This window comes from Elephantulus edwardii, unplaced genomic scaffold (genome assembly GCF_000299155.1).
Source record: "Elephantulus edwardii isolate Elephantulus edwardi_28Jun2011 unplaced genomic scaffold, EleEdw1.0 scaffold00019, whole genome shotgun sequence".
Classification (NCBI taxonomy): Eukaryota; Metazoa; Chordata; class Mammalia; order Macroscelidea; family Macroscelididae; genus Elephantulus; species Elephantulus edwardii.
In genome coordinates, this window is record NW_006399769.1 from 2,133,860 (window position 1) to 2,157,273 (window position 23,414).

Consider the following 23,414-nt stretch of genomic DNA (forward strand, 5'->3'; position numbering starts at 1 on the left):
CTCCTGCACCCACCCGCTCGCTCCCGCGGCCCTCGCTCGCCTCGCGCCGGCAGTTTTGGGCCTACACCTCCCCTCCCCCCGCCAGCCGCCAAAGACTTGACCACGTAACGAGCCCAACTCCCCCGAACGCCGCCCGCCGCTCGCCATGGATGCCGGTGTGACTGAAAGTGGACTAAATGTGACTCTCACCATTCGGCTTCTTATGCACGGAAAGGAAGTGGGAAGCATCATCGGGAAGAAAGGGGAGTCGGTTAAGAGGATCCGCGAGGAGAGTGGCGCGCGGATCAACATCTCGGAGGGGAACTGCCCCGAGAGAATCATCACACTGACCGGGCCTACCAACGCTATCTTTAAGGCCTTCGCCATGATCATCGACAAGCTGGAGGAAGACATCAACAGCTCCATGACCAACAGCACGGCGGCCAGCAGGCCCCCGGTCACCCTGCGGCTGGTGGTGCCGGCCACCCAGTGTGGCTCCCTGATCGGGAAGGGCGGCTGTAAGATCAAGGAGATCCGCGAGAGCACGGGGGCCCAGGTCCAGGTGGCGGGGGATATGCTGCCCAACTCCACCGAGCGGGCCATCACCATCGCCGGCGTGCCGCAGTCCGTCACCGAGTGTGTCAAGCAGATCTGCCTGGTCATGCTGGAGACGCTCTCCCAGTCTCCGCAGGGGCGAGTCATGACCATTCCGTACCAGCCCATGCCGGCCAGCTCGCCGGTCATCTGTGCCGGCGGCCAGGAGCGGTGCACCGACGCTGCGGGCTACCCCCACGCCACCCACGACCTGGAGGGACCACCCCTGGACGCCTACTCGATTCAAGGACAACACACCATTTCGCCGCTCGATCTGGCCAAGCTGAACCAGGTGGCAAGACAACAGTCCCACTTTGCCATGATGCACGGCGGGACCGGATTCGCCGGAATTGACTCCAGCTCTCCAGAGGTGAAAGGCTATTGGGCAAGTTTGGATGCATCTACTCAAACCACCCATGAACTCACCATTCCAAATAACTTAATTGGCTGCATAATCGGGCGCCAGGGCGCCAACATTAATGAGATCCGCCAGATGTCGGGGGCCCAGATCAAAATTGCCAACCCAGTGGAAGGCTCCTCTGGTAGGCAGGTTACTATCACTGGTTCTGCTGCCAGTATTAGTCTGGCCCAGTATCTAATCAATGCCAGGCTTTCCTCTGAGAAGGGCATGGGGTGCAGCTAGAAGAGTGTAGGGTCGCTTATAACCCCTTTCTGCTGTTTTTCCCATGATCCAACTGTAATTTCTGGTCAGTGATTCCAGGTTCTAAATAATTTGTAAGTGTTCAGTTTCTACACAACTTTATCACCTGCTAAGAATTTAAAAAAAAAAAAATTACATTTTCTGTTCAGCTATTAATGCTGGGATCCATATTTAGTTTTATAAGCTTTTCCCTGTTTTTAGTTTTGTTTGGGGTTTTGGCTCATGAATCTCTTTTTTCTGTTTGTCGATAAGAAATGTAAGAGTGGAATGTTAATAAACTTCAGTTTAGTTCTGTAATGTCAAGAATTTAAGAATTAAAAAATGGATTGGTTAAAAAAAGATTGCTTCCTATTTGAAAAATTGGGAACTATTACCGTAAACTCTTTGTGGGTGGGTTTCTTCCCTTGCCCTTTTCTTGTAAGGTGTTGGAGGGGAGGGGGGAGTTGGTTGGGAGCCTTTCTCACCTTTTTGGTGAGATTCCATACACTATCAGCTCTAACAAAGGAACAAGGGCGGTTGGACCTACTTTAGCATATTGGCAGACACGCGGGCTCACCCCCAAGAGTGACATTTCCCCAGCCAAGTTCCAGAGGCCTCCGGTAGGAAATGGGGTTTTCCCAGGCTACGAATTTTACAGGACCTCTGGAGGGCAATCTTCCGTCCTCTAACGGGTTCCCTATTTTAAATGGGCAACAAGGCCAGAGGAAAGGGTGGTGTGGGGAGGAGGTACTTTAACTGATGAGAAGAGCCGGAACTGGACTTGGAGGAGAAGGGTGGATTTGGGAAAATGGTTACCTTGGGGTAGGGGAGAACCTGTGGGTGTGGCAAGGGACCATGGGGGGTGGGGGCACATCAAACTGGGGCCTGTAGCAGGATGCTACAGCATCTGCCAAGTGGCTCAGTTTCCAATTTTTCAGCTGTATGCAGTTCTTAAACATTACCTGGAAATAATCCTTAGCTCCTGGAGCATAGAGTGGTATGTTGGTTTAAGGGCCTACAAATGACTTGGGTTATTAAAAATGTGTATTCCTACCTGAAAGCTATTGCATATTGGAGGAAGATTCTGCATTGGAGGTCCTGCTGACTAGAGTGATCTGACAGTGAAGGGAATTTTTCTACCATTAAGCAAAGACAAACTAAAGCACAAAGACAATAGACAATTAGGTGCTAGAATGTGTAGTTCAAATTCCTGGCACTATGGGAGATCACTAACTGGAAAAATTCCTATGGGAGGGGAGTGTTTTCCACATTCAATAGTCACGGAGGCTTATTCTCTAGGGCATCTGGTCCTTCCTGGCGTAGAGAGACCTTCCATTCTCTGGAGGTAAGATTGGGGTCATGCATGCACTTCACGCCCACTGCAATCAGGCAGATAGTCACTGAATTAGACCTGGGTTTTCTGAAGCAAACTGCTTAATTTTTGGCCTTGTGCAAATTAACCTCTGTAAAATGGAGATGTTAAAACCACATGCTACCTGGGTTTGTGTTATACTTTGGCTTAAAGCCAAAAGGCCCATTTCTGGGTATAGAGATGGCTCACCATATTTTGGACAAAGCACATTAAAAGCAATATCTGCTAGTAAGATCAGAGTGAAGATTTGAACTGAGAAGCCAGGGCGGATGAGAAGAAGCTTTAGAGAAGACTCAGATACTATGTCTTCTGAAGGCAACACAAACTGCAGATCTTAAGGCATGAGTGAATAAGATTTGGCCCTCAAACACCAAAATAGTTATGAGCAGTCCCTGAAGCTTGCTAAGTGAAGTGATGTGAAGGCTCCATAAAAAGATGGGCTTTGCATTTTCCTCCCTACTCAGAGCAAAGCTAGGAAGAATGTTAAAAATCATAGGAACAACAATTAAAAAATACAGGAACAGCAAGACATAGAAATGCCACTTGGAGAGACTAAAGATAGTTAAAATATCAAAACTATTTGAATAAGCAAGTTAATATGATTTTGGGAAATAAAATTTGAACACTAACACAAATGTGAACACAAGACATGAAGGTTAAAGAATTAAAGATAGAGCAGATCAAAGCTAGACAGGTACATAATAAAGGAAAGGGCTAGAAATCGAGCTGTGGGATGAGGGTGCTGATGATATTCATGTCATGCCTATCACCATGGATGACACATAGCAGGGACTCCAAATTTGTAGCATGAATATGCAAGAAATAGCCAATGAAGAAGATAGAGGAATAATAAAAATTAGCAAAAGGAAAAACTACTAGGATAGTCTCAGGAAAGTTCATGGGGCAAAAAATGTTTAACAAATTTTAACATGTTTTTTGAAGAGCCTACAACTTGGTGTTTTGGGTGGGTACATTTGAAAGTGGTTCATTAATTTAAAACTCAACACACAGCCATCAAGTTAGAATCAACTCATAGCTGACCCACCCCAGCAGGTTTTCTGAGACTGGAAATCACATGAGGAGAGATTGCTATTTCTCCAGCAGAGTTGCTGGTGGATTTGAATTGCCAAAGAGGTATCCCCTCCGAGTTAATAGCACAACTAGCAAGAGACCCATAGCGATTCATTAGAGCATGTTACTTGTTAAAGCGAGGAAAGGTGGATGAAGCCACAAAATCATTTGAGGCTTGACTTATAAACGGCTTCAGATGCCATCATTTGGGTGAGCTTATCTGGAAAACCAGAGGCCTCCAGATGTAGTCCATTCAGTGAATATGTAGCATGTATGCTTACAAAGGAATTGTGCTGCCAACCCCAAAACTACACAGTTTGCATCTACCAGCTACTCTTTGGAAGAATGTTGGGCAATCTCCTCCCATGTAATTTATTGCCTCTAAAAACCCTCAGCTACGGGTAAGTTCGAAGTTGATGGTTTTCAACAACAGGTTTGTTTTTTATTTTTATTATTGTTTTGTGCATGTACCATCAAATTAGATCTGACTGATACAGGAGGAGATTTTTCCCTCCTCCAGCAAAGAACAACACGTTTCTTTTTAAATGTACATAAGTTTTTATAAATGCACACACATGTTCAAATTCACCAACCGTTCTTAGAGAAAAAGATAGGCAATCTCCTTTGCCATTTACAGTCTCTGAAAACCTACCAAAGGGTCAGCTATGAGTTGGTTCTGACTTGCTGGCAATTAGATAGATAGATAAAGATATATATGTTAAAAAAAAAAAAAAAGCTTGCCTCTGGAAACTATGAACTTGGAGGAAAGATGAAAGTTTTGTGTTCAAGATTTTCGTTCACACGATCACTATGGGTCATCTATGACTACAGCACTTAACAAGTGTGTGTGTGTGTGTGTGTGTGTGTGTGTGTGTGTGCGCGCGCGCGTGTGTTTGTGTGCGCGTGTGTGTGTTTTGTGTGTGTGCGTGTAAAAACATATATATAAAGATTCTCACCACTGGGCCGATTGGCAGCAGCATGATGGATGGTGAAGAATTGAGATTGTAAACAGCTTTAGTTTGCTTAGCTCCACAGTCAACACTCTTGGCACCAAGAGCCAGGAAATTAAAAGACAAATTGTGTTGAGAAAGTCCGTCAGAGACCTCTCCAAGGTACTGAGGAGCAATGATGTCAGTTTGGAGACTAAGTTGCACCTGATACAGGCCATGGTGTTTGCAATCACTTGCTATGCATAAGAGCACTGGACAATGACTAGGAATGCTAGAAGGGCAGCCTTTGAGCTGTGGTGCTGGAAAAGAGTATTGAATATACCATGCACTGCTAAGAGAACCAACAGGTTCGTCCTAGAGAGTTAAACCAGACTGCTGCTTGGAGGTAAGGATTCTGAAGCTTAGTCTGACATTGGACACGTTGCAAGGAGGGACCAGTCCTTGGAAAGGGATGTCATGCTTGGGAGGGTGGAGCGACAGTGCAAAGAGGAAAACCCTCGATGAGATGGATTCAGTAACTGGAGTAATAGGGGTAAGTGTCAGAGACAATAAGATTGGCACAGGATAGAACAGGGTTTAGGGAGGGTCGCTATGAGTTGCAGGCAACTCAATGGCACATAACAACTATGTGTGTGTGTCTATAAATATATATGTATAAATAGATATATAGAGTTTATTCTGTTGTGTGCTGTTGAGTCAGAACTGACCCATAGTTGATCCTTCAGTGACTTCAGAGGCTGTAAATCGCAAGGAATGAGATTGCCCATCCTTCTCCCATGGAGCAGCTGGTGGATTTGAACCAGAGGCCTTGGGATTGCAGTGTCGAAGACTGAGTACACATGCCGTTTTCAATGGGTCTCTAACCTAAATGCTGACAATTTGAACCCACCCATGGGAGAAAGACTTGGCACTCTGTATTGGGAAATGTTACTGCTGAAAAAGAAGTGTTGAGATTGGCTGCAGAACTGGGAAAATGTAATCAGCATCACTTAATTGATGTATAAAATTTTTTTCAATTGGCATATGTTCTGCCATGTGTATTCTCAACAACAAAAATTATGGAGGGAGGTAAAATATTATAGCCAAGGAAATCCTATAGAACAGTTATAACATATGGGATGGTCATGGGTTTGCCAACTCAACAGCAGCTAACAACGAATTAATTACAAGCAGTCTAAATATTGTGTACCTTATATAACAAAATAAAAAATCTACTGTGTAACTTTTGTTGACTCTTCCCTGTCTCCACTCCTCCCCCAGTCATTTTAGAGATCACTCCAAAAGGATCCTGCAGAAGCCTAGGTTTGATAATGACTTTCAGAAGGATCTTTCTGGGATAGAACTACAGAGGAGCAATCAGAATAGAAATCCAATTGCAGCAGAGTGGACAGTAAGAGGAAAGTGGTTTTTATCATTTTTAAAGGATCTTACTAAAGGAAGATAATAAGAATATAAAGTATAAAATTAAGACTCCAGGTAAGAGAGGATAGCTGAGATTTCTGAAAGGGAAAATAGCAGGCCAGTTTGACTACTGGAATTTCATTTACTCTTCCATGACTTGTACTTCAGGATGCTTCTTTGTCTTTTCTCTTTGGGATAATTTGAGCATTCCCTGTTCTCTTCTGGAATGAGGACTGGGAATCAGAAAGCCCACTCTACAGTTGCTGTGCTTCTTGTCACAGCCCGTTCTACCACCAGCTGTTGGGCTACAGCTCATGCCACCATTCAGAGGAGTCTGAGCAGGTTGACAAGAACTGTGTCTTGACCACAGGCATTGTCCCACATGTTTTGAAGGTTAGTCTCCTGTACTCCCCGCTCTCCCTTGTCCCATCCAACACATAGATTAAACTCATGCCCATCCTAGCTAGCAGTTTTTACAGTGAACCATCACTCTTGAGTTTACAACTGAAGCAGCCACTTACTCCTCATCACCTGAAAAGTAAATCATTTTTGCCAGACACTTGAGGTTTGTGAGTTGAACCCATCTCACCCCTGTTACTGACAGAGTCCAGCACCCCTAAAGCTGCTATCTCCTGTGAAAACCAGGCCCAGATAGGTTACACGCCATCACCATGGGGGGAAAAAAACTGCTGCCAATTGTCTGGTCACCTTGTCTAATCTGGCTGCCTGAAGGGCCTTCCTAACATGCAATTCTGACCACATCAGGCTCCTACTTAAAGGTCATCACATCCCACTTCCATTATGGTCTACAGTAATAAACCCAAATTCTCTGTATTACTTACAAGGCCCTGGAGGATCTGTTTGTTCCCTGCCAACCTCACCAGTGTAAGACCTGCTGGACTCTTGTCTTTATCTAAAAACTTTGGAGAGCTCCAAAGTCATTCTGTTTTGGTACCCTTGCCTTTGGAATGTAAATTGTTTCTTCCTAGTTCTCTCCTTGACTGTACTCTTTGTTACGTGCTTGGGATCCTATGACTCCTCCTAATTGACTTCTATTCTTGAGCATCTGCACTGTAAGGAAAATTACAGTCAGCTGAAGATGAGGCTTGAGTTCTAGTCTGAGTGATTTTGAATAAGTTTTACCCCTTTCTGGATTTTACTCCTCCTTCTGAGAAGGATAATATCCTTTGCTGCCAACCCAAAGGCATGAGGTTCAAATCCACTAGCTGTTCCAAGAAATTTGTCCAACAAATTGACAGTCCTCCATGCAATTTACTGCCTTTGAAAACCCTCTGGAGAGTTAGCTATGAGTCTGTTCTCACTCACAGAATGAAGCAACAATACCCCTGGTCATCTGGCGGCCTCTGGGAATAATGCTGCCCTTGTGGGCACCCATTCTTGCTTCTGCCTCCTGCCACACTCCTGACTTCTGACACATGGGCCTTCTATAAACATTCTAAGGGACAGGGAGTGTGAAGTTACAAGAAGGCTCAGTTTGGCATTTGAGAAACTACCCAAAGGGGCTTGATTAAGGAAGAAGCAGAAAGAATGGAAAATGGAAAACCTGTCAGAACACAGAGACACATGTTCTGAACATCTCTGATGGTGCCTGTCACTTAGACTTTGTGAGGAAGAGACAAAAATAGCAGATGGAAAGGATAAGAATAAACATTGCAGAGAAGGGTACACACAGGGAGAAGTCAGTCACCAAAAGCTGATCCAAGCCCCTTCCATTCCTTTACTTTGCCCTCATTCATACTCTCAAGAGTTCTCCTGATCCTTCAGTGTACATGGTATTCACTAAAGGAGATACAGGGTGACTACAGCTGCCCTCTTTCCCTCCTGCAGTCAATTATGCTTCCAGACAGCTGCCTCCACACTGAGGGATCCTTGCTTGGGAGCAGAGGCAGCTGTATTCCAGTGACAGCAAACATAATACCAACTTAGTCAAATGGTGGGAGAAATGGTGGTGGACATTCCCTAAGCAGTTCAATCGCAGTGAGGAGAAGCACTTAATATTTAAATGTACCTCTCTTTGCAAACAAAACAAACCAAAACCAAAACCCTGTGACTTCATTTGTCAGTTCACCTTTATTTTAGGTCAGTCATTGGGGCTTTATGAGAACCTTCTGCCACTGGTTAACAGGACATTAGTGGGGTCAGAGGTGATCATTTCCAACCTGAACCTTAGCTACTCTAGGTAGTTTTGCATTGCCACTCATCCCCAAGACTGGCCAGCATTTATTAAATACTTGCTGTATGCAAAGCACTGCTCTAAGCACTTTACAAGAATTAACTCATTTAATCCTTATTATGTAGGTATTTGATGCCACTTAATAAGTGAGGAAAACAGCAATAAAGTAGCTTGCCCAGGGTTACAGAGACAGTTGATAGCAGGGTCAATATTTGAACACAAAGCAGCTCACTTACACTTGTGTTTTGTGTTTTTTTTTTTAATAAGAACCATTCTAGTGGGAGTGAACTGTCATTTCTTTATGGTTTTGATTTGCATTTCCCTGTCCCAGGGCACTTGGTTGTGTTTATGGGAAACCTATACTTGGACCAAGAGACAGTCATTAGAACAGAGCAAAGAAACACTGCATGGTTTAAAATTGGGAAGGGTATCTGCCAGGGATGTGTCCTATCTCCATACCTTTTCAATCTATATGCAGATCAGATCATTCAGAAGGCTGGGCTATGAGGAGGAATGTGGCATCAGGATTGGAGGAAGCCTCATCCTAACATTATGTCATCTGCATTATGCAGATAACAGATGACACAATCTTGCTTCCTGAAACTGAAGAGGACCTAGAGAGCTTGCTGCTGAAGGTCAAGTACTGAAGACTTCATTATTAATTAAAGCTCAACATCAAGAAAACAAAGATTTTCGCCACTGGGCCAATTGACAGTATCATGATAGACAGCTTTAGTTTGCTTGGCTCCACAATCAACACTCTTGGTGCCAGAAGCCAGGAAATCAAAAGATGAATTGGTTTGGGAAAGTCTGCTGTCAGGAACATCTCCACATCAGTCTGGAGAGTAAGGTGCACCTGATCCAGGCCACGGTCTTTGCAATTACTTGCTATGCATCAGAAAACTGGAAAATGACTAGAGATAATAAAAGGAGAATTGATGTCTTTGAGCTGTGGTGCTGGAAAAGAGTATTGACTATACCATGGACTGCTAGGAGAACAAACAGATTCATCCAAGAGAGGGTGAAACCAGGGTGCTCCTTGGAGGCAAGGATTCTAAAACTCCATGTGACATACTTTGGGCATGTTGCAAAGTTGCATGTCCTTGGATAAGGGACATCATAGTTGGGAGGGTGGAGGAAAAATAAAAGAGAGGAAGTTTCATGGGAGCTCTGATGGCCTAGTGGCAAGAAGCTGTACTGCAATTCCAAAGGTACATGGTTCAAATCCACCAGATGCTCTGCCGGAGAGGGAGGGACAATTTTCTCCTGTATCAGTCAGATCTGATTTGATGGTACATGCACAAAAAATAACAAAATTTTAAAAAAAGAGAGAGAGAGAGGAAGTTTCTTGATGAGGTAGACTGACTGAGTGAGGGAGGTGTGTTTTTAATGGGGGTAGGTGTGTTAGAGACAATGAGGTTGGCTAAGGAAAGAGCGGGGTTCAGAGCTGTGATTCCACTATGAGTCCAGGCAACTTGACTGCACATGACAACAACAAAAACTGATTGAGCATCTTTTCATGTATTTATTTGTGGTCTGTATATCTTTTTTCTTTTTTTAAGAAATGTTTATTCAAATCCTTTACCCATTTTTAATTGGCTTATCTGTCCTTTATTGTTGAGTTATAAGAGTTCTTTTAAGTGTTTTCATTTATCTTGCCAGATATGTTGTTGTTGTTGTTGTTGTTGTTATTATGTGCCATCGAGTCACTTGTGACTCATAGCGACCCTATGTACAACAGCCCTAAACTCTGCCTGTCCTGTGCCAATTGCACTGTCTCTGACACTCCCATCCCAATTACCTCAGTCACTGAATCAATCCATCTCATAGAGGGTCTTCCTCTCCTGCACTGTCACTCCACCCTCCCAAGGACGGGTCCCTCCTTACAACATGTCCAAAGTATGTCAAACAAAGCCTCAGAGTCCTTGCCTCCAAGGAGCAGCCTGTATTAACCCTCTCCAGGATGAATCTGTTTTCTTAGCAGTCCATGGTACTCTCAGTACTCTTCTCCAGCATCACAGCTCAAAGGTATCAATTCTCCTTCTATTCTCTCTAGTCATTGTCCAACTCTCTTATGCATACATAGCAAGTGATTGAAAAGAACATGGCCTGTGTCAGGTGCACCTTAGTCTCCAGAGTGACACCATTGCTCTTAAGTACTTTGGAGAGGTCTCTAACATATACAGTTTGCAAATATTTTCTCTGATTACATGAGGTTGAGTGAAAGTTGACAAAGCAAATTGAACTTTCATTTTCCATTCAACTGTTTATATACATTTCAAAACAATTATAACACCCACAATGAAACCACTCTCTTCCCACTTCCTCCCTGTGATTCTCATTTTCATTAATCCTTTTATCTGGCCACTGACTGCCTTCTGGGCTTCAGCTTTAGACAATGCTATTTTTTGAATATTCTGATATGATTGGTTATTTTAAGGAGTAGAGTGCCTCCCTGGAGTTCTTGGTCACCTTATTGAGCCTGTCCTTTGGGTAAAAGTTAAGCCATAGGGTATTTCAGGTTCCAAGAGTGACTAGGGGCCACAGCCTAGGGGGTTCCACCTTTCCCTATTAGACCACTTTGATGCTTTGAATTTAATTCACATTTTCCATTGTTTTAATTTTGATGAAGTCTATTTTTTCTTGTGTTTTGATGTCTTATTCAACCTTATTCAAAGTCTGAAAAATTTATACTTATAGTTTCATTTAAAAATTCTACAGATTTAGCTTTTACACTTAGGTTTTTGGCCCAATTTAGTTAAGGTTTGTATAATGGGTGATGTTGTTGTTAGTTGTTATGTGCCATCGAGTCACTTGTGACTCATAGCGACCCTATGCACAAGAGCCCTAAACGCCGTTCTATCCTGTGCCAACCTCGCCATCTCAATCACACCCATTTCCACCATTCCACTCACAGAATTGATCCATCTCCTGCACTGTCCCTCCGCTCTCCCAAATATGATGTCTCCAAGGACCTGTCTCTCCTTGCAGCATGCCCAGAGTATGTCAGATGAAGCTTCAGAATCATTGACTCCAAGGAGCATTCCAGTTTCACCCTCTCAAAGACAAATCTGTTTGTTCTCCTAGCAGTCCATGGTATATTCAACACTCTTCTCCAGCACCACAGCTAAAAGGCATCAATTCTCTATCTGTCATCCCTATTCACTGTCCAACTCTCCGATGCATAGCACGTTATTGTCCAGCCTGAAGTCGTTTCTCTTCAGTACTCTTGAGAGATCCCTCACAGCTGACTTTCCCAATGCAATTTGTCTCTTGATTTCCTGGCTTCTGTTACCAAGAGTGTTGACTCTGTAGAGACCCAAATTCAATCTTCTGCACCCAATTTTCCCATGCCATTTGTGAAAAGACTATTCACTTATTGTTTCCTACTTTTTAACTTCATAAGTTAACACTTTCACTATAATAAAATACTATTTTGTACAGCAATCTGTTATTATAATACATCACATACCCCACAGTAAACTTCACTGTACACTACTAGTGAGAGAATGGGAAATGAAAAGGGCAAAGAGCACATTGGTATTACTGTGCAGTAGTTTTGGCCTCCCAGACTTGCATAAGCATCTCAGAGGGCCCTGCTCTGAAACCTACAGGTTTCTGACTACTCTGAGAAACACTGCTCTGCTGACAGATTTTAACGTGATGCCTTATTCCTTGCACCTTTGCCAACATTTGGAATCATATTTTGTTTCTTTGTTCTGAGCCTTTGCTAATTTGTTAAGCACAAAGTAGAATCCCTTTCAAGAATCCCTTACATTTTGTAATTTCCAGTGATGTTAAATCTTTATTATTTTTGCAGTCTTATTAGGTTTCAACAAAAAAAAAAAAAAAGAATTACCTCTAGGCCCTTCTCTCCTTTTCTGCTGACAGCATGCTGTAAGGTTTGGTTTCAACCTTGTCTTTCCAGGGATCCTTTCCCCCACTTTTCCCTTTTCTTTTTCATTTTAATTTTCCCAAGGCCTATCTACAATTCACTAGCATTCTGTCATAATGCCTAGGTTTAATAAACCTTTTTCCCTAAATTTGGGGGGGGAGAGAATTATCTTTATGCTGTTTGCATATTATTTTTCTGGAATGATTATCTTTTATATTATTGATTGTCAAAGCACTCTTTGTATTAAGGGTATTAACCATTTGTCATGAATTGTTAAAACATTTTTAATGTGCAATTGGAGTTTTTATGATTATTTTTACATAGGCAAATCTACTAGTATTTTTCCTGGGTTTTGTTCTTTTCTCCCACCCCTACCCAGTGTTACACTATTCTCTAGAAAAACTGTATTGTTTAAACTTCCATCCTAAGTGTGTAAATGTGCTCATTTGAAAAGCATTGTTGTTGTTGTTGTTGTTGTTGAGTACTGTTGAGTCTGAACCAACTCATAGTTGATTCTCCAGTAGGTTTTCAGATGCAGTTAATTGCATGGGAGGAGATTGCCTTTCTCCTGTAGAGCAGCTGGTGGATTTGAAGCTTGTGCTTTCGGAATTTGTCTGTTGATTGAGTATTACAAAGCAAAAGTGAAATCACATTTGAGCCAAAAGATGATGATCTTTGAAACCACAATCCCAAGAGGTCTTCCAAACAAATATTTTGGGAAGAAAGCTGTACTCACTCAGAACATAGTGACAAAAGTAAGGTTGATTGTGAGTGTACTGGATGTGGTGGATCTCACATGATCAGAAGGCCAGAGACCTGTGAACTTCCTGTCCTCACGTGGGAGGAGTTAACTCATGTGGGTGGCCCTCAGACCAAAATGGTGCCCAGCAGGGGGCTGTCTCACAGTGCCCTAGAGAAGAGACAGCTTCCCACAAAACTTTAGAAAGGGATTTGAGTATCCAAGAAGTGAATCCTTTCTTATGTTAAAGTACCCTAAACATTCATGACCTATTTCTCAAGACACAAAGCTTTACAGTAAGAAAAGGAAACTAGAATTTAACAGTCTGACAGGATGCCCTAGCTAACCACAAATTCACAGAATTATGGCTTAGCTACAGAGCTCTTCTCCTTTAGCAACTTTTTGCAAACATCACTACTAATCTACCTTCTATAGTTTGACTACTCTCTAACAAAGGTAATCAGAGACCACTATAAAATGGATTTTGTGTCCAAGGCTTCTGTCATGTATGAAAATTTTCTCCATTTCAATACTATTTTTACAACATTCTTATCCACATTGGAATTTTTTTTTTCTTTATCAGTTTGGAAAGCAGGAAAAAAACAGCACTGTTTTGATGTTTCACAGCTTTTGGCCTTTTCCAAAATTAATTGCATACTCCTCTCCCCTTTTTCTATTGCTGTTGTTGTTAAGTGCAGTCCTATGAACAACAGATCTGAACCTTGCCCTATCTTTCGCCCTTGTGTCTGTGATATACCTGAGCCCATTGTTAACAGTAACAGTTCAGTCCATCCTTGTTGAGAGTCTTCCCCTCATTCTCTGGGCCTCCCTTTCCCAGCATGGTGTCCTTTTTCCTGGGACTGCCTCTCATGACAACAAGCCCAACATATGTTGAAACAAGGTTCACCATTCTTATCTCTTAAGGAAGATCCAGACACAGACTTGTATTTTCTTTTGGTAGTTCGTGGAACATTCAGTACTCTTCTCCAACACCACAATTCAAAGTCATCGATTCTTCTGTCATTCTTAGTCATTGTACAACTTTCAGATGCAAAACAAGTAATTGAAATAGCCATATGTTGGAACAAGTCCACTTAAACAGACATCCTGGCTCTTTAACACTTTGGAGAGATCCTTAACAGCAGATTTTCCCAATGCAACATGTCTTTTGATTTTGTACAATCGGAGATCCAAGTAAAATGAAATCATTGACAACTTCATTATTTTTTCCACCTAACATGATGTTGCCGATTTGTCCAGTGATAAGAATTTTTGTCTTCTTGATGTTGAGATTTAATCTGAAAGCTGTAGTCCTTAATCTTCTGCAACAAGTGCTTCATATCCTCTTCACTTTTTAGCAATGCAAGTTGTGCCCTCTGCATAGGGCAGGTTGTTGATGAATCTTCCTCCAACCCTAATGCCACATTCTTCTTCATAGAGTCCAGCTTCTTGAATTATTTGTTCAGCATATAGATTGAATAGATATGGAACACAGTTATAACCCTGATGTACATCTTTCCTGATTTTTAAACCATGCAGTGTTTTCTTGTTCTGTTTAGACAATGGCCTCTTGGTCTTGGTATAATTTTCTGATGCATACAATTAACTGTTCTGGTATTCCCATTCTTCTCAATATTGTCCATAATTTGTTCCATATAGTCAAGTGCCTTTATATAGTCAATAAATCACCTTTACATATCCTTATGGTATTCTCTCCTTTCACAATCCATCTGACATCAGCAATGATATCTTGGTTCTATGGTCTCTCTTAATCCAGTTTTGGATTCCTTGTTGATCCTCTTTTTTCAATCATCTTCAACAAGGTTTTAATTGATATTAATGATAACTGATTATATAACTTTTAAATATGATATTAATGAGGTTGTTAGGTGCCGTTAAGTTGAGCATGCCTCATAGCAACCCTATGAACAACAGATCTAAAGCTTGTTCTGTCCTGTGCCATCCTCACAATTTCTGACACACTCAAGCACATTTCTGCAGTCACTGTGTCAATACTTCTCAGTGAAGATCTTCCTCTCTTTCACTGACCCTGCATTTTCCCAATCAGGATGTCACTCTTCAAGAAATAGCCTCTCTTAACAATATGCCCAAATTATGTGAGACGAAGCTTTATCACCTTTACCTCCAAGGAGCACTCTGGCTGGACTTTTCCAAGCAAGACATATCTATTTGTTGGGTTTTGTTTGTTTTTTGTGTGTTTGTTTGTTTGGCAGTCCATGGGACATTCAATACTCTTTTCCAATACCACAGCTCAAAGGCATCAATTCTTCTTCTGTCATCTTTATTCACTGTCTAGCTTTCAGATGCATAGGAAGTGATTGAAAACTCTATGACTTGAATCAAACACACCTGAGTGTTCTTCAAGCTGATATCATTTGGAGAAGTCCCTGACTGCAGAGTTGCCCAGTGTGATAAGTCTCCTGATCCCCTGGCTACTGGTACCAAGGAGGGGATTGATGGTGGATTCAAGTAAGAGGAAATCATTAATAGCTTTAATTTTTTTCTCCATCTATGTTGCTTACTGGTCTAGTGGTGAGGACTTTTGTCTTCTCGATGTTGAAATGCAATCCATATTGAAAGCTGTAGTCTTCGATCTTCTGCGGCAAGTGCTTCAAGTCCTCCTCACTTGCAACAAGCACAGTTATTGATAAGTCTTCATAGAGTCCAACTTCACAAATAATTTGCTCAGGGTACAGACTAAAAAAGTATGGAGAAAGGATACATTCCTTTTCTTTCAATAATTTTAAGCCATTATAGTAGTTTAGTTTTAAATCATTCAGTGTTCACTTGCTCTGTTTAAACAATGGTTCCTTGGTCTAGGTGTAATTTTCATAATTAAGTATTCTGGATTCCCATTCTTAATGTAAAAAAATAAGTTTTCTATGATCCACATAGTCAAATACCTTTGCATAGTCATTAAAACACAGACAGACATCCTCCTGGTATTCTCTGCTTTCAGCTAAGATCCATCTGACATCTGTAATGATATCTCTAATGCCACATCTTCTTCTAAACCCACCTTGACCTTCTGGCAGTTCTTTCTCAACTTATTTTTCTAATCATTTTTTATGACTATTTTGCTTGTATGTGATATTAATGATACTGTCGGATAATTTTCACATTTTGTTGGATCACCTTTCTTAGGAATGGGAGCAAATATGAATCTCTTTCAGTTAGTCAGCCAGGTAGCTAGCTTTCAAATTTGCTGGCTCAGACCAGTGAGCACGTCCAGGGCTGCATCTGTTTGTTTAAACGTGTCAGTTGGTAATCTATCAATTCCTGGGCCTTATTTTTTTCCAAAGCCTTCAAGGCAGCTTGAACTTCTTCCTTCATTATCGTTGATTCTCAATTATATGCTACTTCCTGAAATGGCTAAATTTAAACCAGTTCTTTTTCGTATAGTGACTCTATATTCTTTCCACCTTCTTTGGATGCTCTGTGCATCAATCAAGCTTTTCCCGTAGAATCTTTCTGTATGGCAACTCAAGGTTTGCACTTGTTTTTCACTTCTTTCAGCCTGAGAAATAACAACTGTGTTCTTCTCTTTTGATTTTCTAACTCCAGTACATTTCATTTCAATATTTTGCTTTGTTTTGTTTTCTTGCGTTGCTTTTTAAAATCTTCTGTTCATCTCTTTTACTTCAGTATTTCTTTGCTTTGTTTTGGCAATTCTACATTCTAATGCAATTTTCAGAGTCTCTTGACAATCCACTTTGGTCTTTTCTTTCTCCTCTGTTTTTTTTTTTGTTTGTTTTTGTTTTTTTTTTTTTTCACAGATAACAAATGACATTTATTTACTCATGAGTCTTTGGGGGTTCATCTCTCCTCTGTTTTTTTAATGACCTTTTGCCTACTTCATGAATGAGATCCTTGAAGTCATTCCACAAATTATCTGGTCTTCAATTAGTATTATTATAATTATATTATCATCATCAAACTTATTTTTGAGACGGTTTTTAAATTCAGGTGGGATAGACTCAAGGTCGTATTTGGGTTTTTGTGGACTTGTGTCATTTGCGTCAGCTTCAGTTTGAACTTGCACATGAGTCTTATTCCACAGTTAGCCCCTGACCTTGTTTTGACTGCTTATATTAAGCTTCTCCACTGACTCTTTCCATATATGTTGTAGATCTGATTCTTGTTTAGTTCATTAAGTGAGGTCTATGTATATAGTTGCCATTTATATTTTTTTTAAAAGTATATACAGTAAAATACAATATTCAGTCATTCAATCTCACCTTCATTTCAGTCACCAAGTTTGAATTTTCCAACTACATCTCCTTCTTTTTCCCCAACTTTTCTATTAAGGCATTTAAACTTTTCCTACTGATTGAGAAACTCATTATATAGGAAAAATATGAATCTTTCATCATACATGTTGCATTTTTTTAATTTGTCAGTTTCATCAAATATTCCTCTCTACAGAAGTGTCTAATGATTTAAGAAGCAAAATCCATCAGTCTTTATGCTTTTCTGTGCTTATTGTACTGTTTGGGAAGTCTTTCCCCCTTGTCTTGCAACAGACAAGAAAGCAATATAAGACTAACATTTCTTTAATATTTTAAAAGGGAGAAATGTCCTTTTAGTATAGAAGGGGAATGGAAGGAGGATTTCTTGTCAAATTAGAGCCCTCTTCTTCTTAGCCTCGAAGGACAATTTTGAGGAAGGCATCCTTTTCAAGTCTGATTCTTTAACTTTTAAGTTTCCATCTCCACCCTGCAGTTTCTCACTCCATTAACATAATAAAAGGACCTTCTGAGCTTTTATCAAAGATGAACTTTCCAATGAATATAAACTTTAACTGTTTTAAATTTAAACTGGGAGTGAAAGGATTGAGACAGTTAATGATTTCATCTTGCTTGGATCCACAATCAACACAATTGGTACCTGAATTTAGGAGATAGGAGATTTGTTTTGAGCAAGTCCATTAACAAGGATCTCTCCAAAATACTGCTCCAAAAGAGCAGTGATGTCAGTTTAAAGACTAAGGTGCACCTCATTCAGGCTTTTCAGTTCCTTGCTATGCATCAGAGTACTGGATGATGAATAAGGATGACAGAAAAATTGACACCTTTGAGTTGGCTGTTGGAGAAGAGTACTGACTATCCCGTGGACTGTCAAAAGAACAAACAGGTATGTCTTAGAAAAGGGCTGGCAAGGTGAAGGCAAGGATGACAAAGCCTCGTCACACATACTTCGGGCATGTTGCTAGAAGAGGCTAGTCCTTAGAAAAGGATATCATGCTTGGAAGGGTGTAGGGTCAGTGAAAGAAGAGGATTCCCATCAAGATGGATTGACAAGGTGACTGCAGCAAAGGACTCAAGTGCATCAGATAGTGAGGATAGCACAGGGTGGGACCGGTTTTAGTCTGTTGCTCATAGCTTCACAGTAGCACCTAACAACAATTGGTGGCCTAGGGGTAAAAAGCTGATCTACAATCCCAAAGATACAAGGTTTGGATGCACCAGTTCCTCTGCAAGAGAAGCAATTAACTGTGTCAGAAAACCTGCTGGAGGATCAAGTCTGACCCATCCACATACAACAACTTGTAACTGAGTTACTACTAGGTTTGCTCTGATTTCCTTATTTTCCTATTTCCTTTCCCTCTTTGTTGTTAGGATCAGAGAGTACAAAGGGACCATGGAGTCAAAGGTCCAAAAAAGAAGCAGAAAAAACAGAACTAGGGTCTGCAACAACTGCCACTCCGTGCTCTGTTTGTACCTAAGACACCACAGCCTTAGGGTGTGGGGATGTGAACATGGGGGACAGCTGTTATTAAAATGTAAGAAAGAGAAGCCTCTTACCACCAATCAGGAAAAGCCACTAATTGGAAAGAAGATTAAGGAATTGTGTTCTGTCAAGTTGGAACTGACTAATAGCTGACCCTCTTGTGGATTTTAAGAGGAAAGTTAGTTAGGGAGACGACCCCATAAATATTGGAACTCTGCTCCTAGACCAATGTTCCTTCTCACTCAAAAGAGGGGACATGAAGTCTGACTCTTAGTATACTGTACCTATCTGTTTATATTTCTTTTGCTAATAAACTGGGAACAATTAGTTTTTGTGAGTCTTTGTTGGTGGCAACCTTCTTGAGAGAACATGAAGATTGATCCTGGCATCTAATACATCAGTACTGGAATCTAACATTTATATGATGTGCTGAATTAAAGTCTTTCTCTCTTGAGCGATCATTCCAATGACGAAGACCAGCATTCAGCAAATGCAGGCATCTCAAGACCCTAATATATATGAACATACCCTAAATAAGTAGTCTGGGCACCGCCAGGTATTCCTTCTTAATAACCTTTAACTCTGCTAAGAGCTTTTCAGGTGCTATACAAATGTATGACCTTGTAGAAGACAGCTATCAAAAAGGACATGTTTCATGATGACCAAGCATCCAAGCAGACAGACACCATCTTGAAAGACGAAGAAAACTTGCCTACAGAGAATGTCCTGTGATGAACGGGAGTGACTCTTCTTAGGGGCCAGTTGTTCCTGTCTACTGATTTACTTAATCTCTCCCTTTCTGAAGATAACCTCTCCTTTTCCTCCTTAAAGTGCTGAATAAACATGAACTCTTCCCCACCCTTAACCTAGCCTAAGAATACTTCCTCAGAGCTCTTTCTTACTGAGAAGATTTGGGAAGCTGATACTCCACCTCTGTGGGTGAGCATAGAGAATAAAGCTGCTTATAATAATAATAATAATAACCCCAACCCCTGTTTCCAAGACTGGTTTTCTGGCAGCAGAACCACATTTCTCAGGCAACAGAACCTACTTTTAAAAGTAGGTACTCATTTTTCCTCTAATATTTTATGAATTCACTTCCCCCCCTTTTTTTTTTAATTATAATAGATATATATTTTTTTTACTTTTTTCCTTTTTTTAATTGGGAAAAACATATTGGGGGTACAAGGAGGTGAGGGTTGGGGGCAGAAAGGTGAGGATGGGCCAGGATGCAGTTGCAGAGCTACACAGTTTGGTCGGTGGGGGGAGCAGGTGAAGGAAATGATGAGGGTCCAGAGGGGACCAGATACTACAGAAGAATGACAAGCATTTTCCAATGGTAATTAAACCAACTGTCTTATTGATTTGGGAATTGGATGCCGACTCTCTGGCTTCTTCATGCTGAACAGGAGCGTAGATATAAAGGGGGGAAGGGAGGACACTTTATCACCTTACTGGTGGTCTTGGGTTAAAGCTGCTTGCCTTCTTGCTCTGTTAGAAGATATTTTCCTGTCATTTGCTCCTCTCTGGACTGCAAAGTGTTTTCCCAGGTGGGTCCAGTGGGGATGGCTGGTTGAACCCAGAGGCTCCATCCTCCTTTGCTTCCTTAGCTGTCAGTTGTATTTCCTTTTTGTCACTGGCACTGGGTTCAGGGTCAATTCTGGAGTAAAACTCAGTGTTAAGGTTACCTATAGGAAAGGGAGCAAACCTAGAGAGAACAAACTTGTGAGTTACAAATAGAAGGGCTTTGAGGGTGTTGCTTTCAGGCTTACTGGGGGGGGAGAGGGTGGCAGAAGGTGGCCTAGGTAACATTCTCTGGATACCCTAGGCATGCTTTTTTTTTTTCTCCTTCCCCACCCAGGGGTCAATTTGGGGACAATGGCACAAACTGGGGACTGAGGAGCTCACCCTGAGGGCTGCGACAGCTCACCCTGAGCCGAGGGCCGAGTGAATTCACTTTTTATATTTAAAGTCTTAACCTAGCTAAAATTTATTTTTGTACATATGATGGGGAGAGCTAGTAATTTCCCACAAAATCACTGTCTATCTGAGTAATAATTATAATAATTCATATATATAATATATAATAATACAGTAATAATTCAGGAATGATAAATATGTGCCCAAGTACAGGTTTCACATAAGAACAATCAAGTGTTCTGAGATTTCCATGCTCTTCAAGGTTAACTACAGTCTGTTGTGATCCACACATTCAAATGCCTTTGCATAGTCAACGAAACACAGATAAACATCCCTCTGATACTCTTTGCTTTATCCCAAGAACCATCTGGCACTGGCAATAGTGTTTCTAGTGCCACGATCTCTTCTAAACCCAACTTGTGTTTCTGGCAGTTCTCTGTCAATGTTCCAGTCATTTTTGGATAATCTTCAGCAAGATTTTTTTTAAAAATTGTTTTGTTTTGTTTTTTAATTTTTATTTTATTTTTTTTTAGCAAGATTCTGTTTGTGTGTGATATTAGTGGTGTTGTTCAATAGTTTTTATACTCTGCCAGGTCACCTTTTTTCCCTTTTTTGGAATGGGAATAAATATGGCTCTCTTCCAGTCGGTTGGCCAAGTAATTGTCCTCCAGATGTCTTGGCATGACCTGGTGAGCACATCCAGGGCAGCATCTATTTGTTGAAATATGTCAATTGGTAATCCATCAATTCCTGGGGTTTTGTTTCTTACCAAGTCCTTCAGAGCAGCCTGAACTTCCTGGTCCATCACCCTTGGTTCTTGATCATATTTTGTTTCTTGAAATTCTTTTATCTCAGGCAATCCTTTTTGGTATAATAACTGTATACTTCTTCCATCTTCTTTTAATATTTCCTGAACTATTCAATATTCTGTTTATAGTATCCTTAAGCATTGTAGCATTTGGCTTGAATTTATTGTTTAGTTCTTTCAGCTTAAAAAATGCCGAATGAGTTCGGCTCTTTTGATTTTCCAACTCCAGTTCCTTGCACATTTCATTATAATACTTTGCCTTGTCTTCCTGAGCTGCCCTTTGAAATCTTCTATTCAGCTCCTTAACTTCTTAATTTCTTCCCTTTGCTTTGGCTTCTCAGTGCTCTACTGCAATATTCAGAATCTCTTCTGACATCCATTTTGGTCTTTTCTCCTTCTTTCTTATTTGTAATGACTTTTTGCATTCTTTATGAATTATATTCTTGATATCTTTCCACAGCTCATCTGGTCTTCGTTCATGAGTGTTCAAGGTCTCAAACCTATTCCTGAGTTGGTTTTTAAATTCAGGGAGATGGAACTTGGGATATCATTGCTATTGTCAGAGGAATCCTGACAGAAAGAAAACAATACCAAAAGGATATATATTTGCATTTTTATTCACTAGGAAGAGGCATTTGGTTTTGTGGATCACAACAAATGATTAACATTGAAAAGAATGGCTACCTCAGAGCACTTATTTGTGCTCATTCAAAACCTATACCTAGACCAAGAGGCCATTGTCCAAACAGAGCAATGAAACACAGCATAGTTTTGAATAAAGGTGTGTGTTAGGGCTGTATCTTTTCTCTATACATATTAAATCTGTATGCTGAGCAAATTATTCAAGGAGCTGGACCTTTTTAAAGAATGTGGCATCAGGATAAGAAGAAGAGTCAGCATCTGTTATGCAGATGACATAGCCTTGCTTGCTGAAACTGTTGGGTGCCTTCGAGTATGACTTATAGAACCACAGTGAACATCAGATAGGAACTCAGTCCTATCCTGTGTCATCTTCAGCATCTCTGACCGTGGATTTAAGAGTTCATTAAAAATTTGTTTCCTAGCCATTGCCTGGCTTTGCCATGTGGGTGGGCAGGGATATGCAAATAGAGTGTGTTAGCCTAGCCATAAGGGCTAGCTCACCAATCCATACAGAGATTGGCTAGTCTCTCCATTTAATTGGGTGGTCCAGTAGCAAACAGAAAAAGGCACTTTTCCCCACTAGCAAAAAAAAAAAAAGAAGAAGAAGAAGAAGAAGAAACAAGAGATCGCAATTCTCTTAGGATCAAAGCAACAGCCATAGCAACTGAAGTGGAGGAACACAGAGCCAACATCTGCACCGACAGAATCAGAGCTTAAGCTAAGAGCGTTTGCCAAGTTTGTTGAATGACCAGTGTAGGAGGAGGGCGTCAATATTGGCAGGACTAAGAACTTGTAACACTGGTCTGCAACCATGAGGTTCAAGGTTGACGTGCCTGAGAGCTCTCCTGACTGTATTCTGCTATTAACCTGGATTCTAATCTTTTGACCTCTCTGTATGGTCTTTGAGCTATTGAATCAGATTTTGGACCTAGTGAAGCAGTAAGATTGGTACTAAGATGAGCAGAAATAGGTACAGGTGCTTGGGGGGGCATATATCTGGCCTCCTGGGAATTGGTTTTGTGTCGTTGATGCTGTTGACAGGAACAGTTCACCTCTGAGAAGTCAATGAAGGTCAGACAGAGCCATCCCCATGCAGCCCGTGCTCTTTTTACACTGACACACTCAAGCACAGTTGCTGAAGTTACTGTGTCAATCTGTCTTGTTGGGAGTCTTCCTCACTTTCACTGACCTTCACCTTTCCAAGCATGATGTCCCTTTCCAAGGAATAGCCTCGCCTACCAACATGCCCAAAATATGAGAGACAAAGTTTCAACATCTTTGCCTCTAAGGAGCACTCTGGCTGCACTTTTTCCAAGAAATATCTTTTTGTCCTTTTGGTAGTCCATGGGCTATTCAGTACTCTTCTACAACACCACAGCTTAAAGGCATCAGTTCTTCTGTCATCCTTATTCCTTATCCAGCTCTCAGATGCATGGTAAGTGACTGAAAGACCATGTC

At 41.2% G+C, this 23,414-nt stretch overlaps 1 protein-coding gene across 1 annotated transcript; it reads left to right on the forward strand.

Moving 5' to 3' along the window:
- Positions 1-6: 6 nt before the first annotated feature.
- PCBP1 (poly(rC) binding protein 1) lies at positions 7-1,573 on the forward strand. The gene has a single exon (XM_006882301.1). The coding sequence runs from the start codon at positions 146-148 to the stop codon at positions 1,214-1,216; it is 1,071 nt and encodes a 356-aa protein (XP_006882363.1). The 5' UTR covers positions 7-145; the 3' UTR covers positions 1,217-1,573.
- Positions 1,574-23,414: the final 21,841 nt, after the last annotated feature.

Coding starts and splice junctions, on each gene's coding strand:
- PCBP1 (XM_006882301.1), top strand. CDS start 146: ATGGATGCCGGTGTGACTGAAAGTGGACTAAATGTGACTCTCACCATT.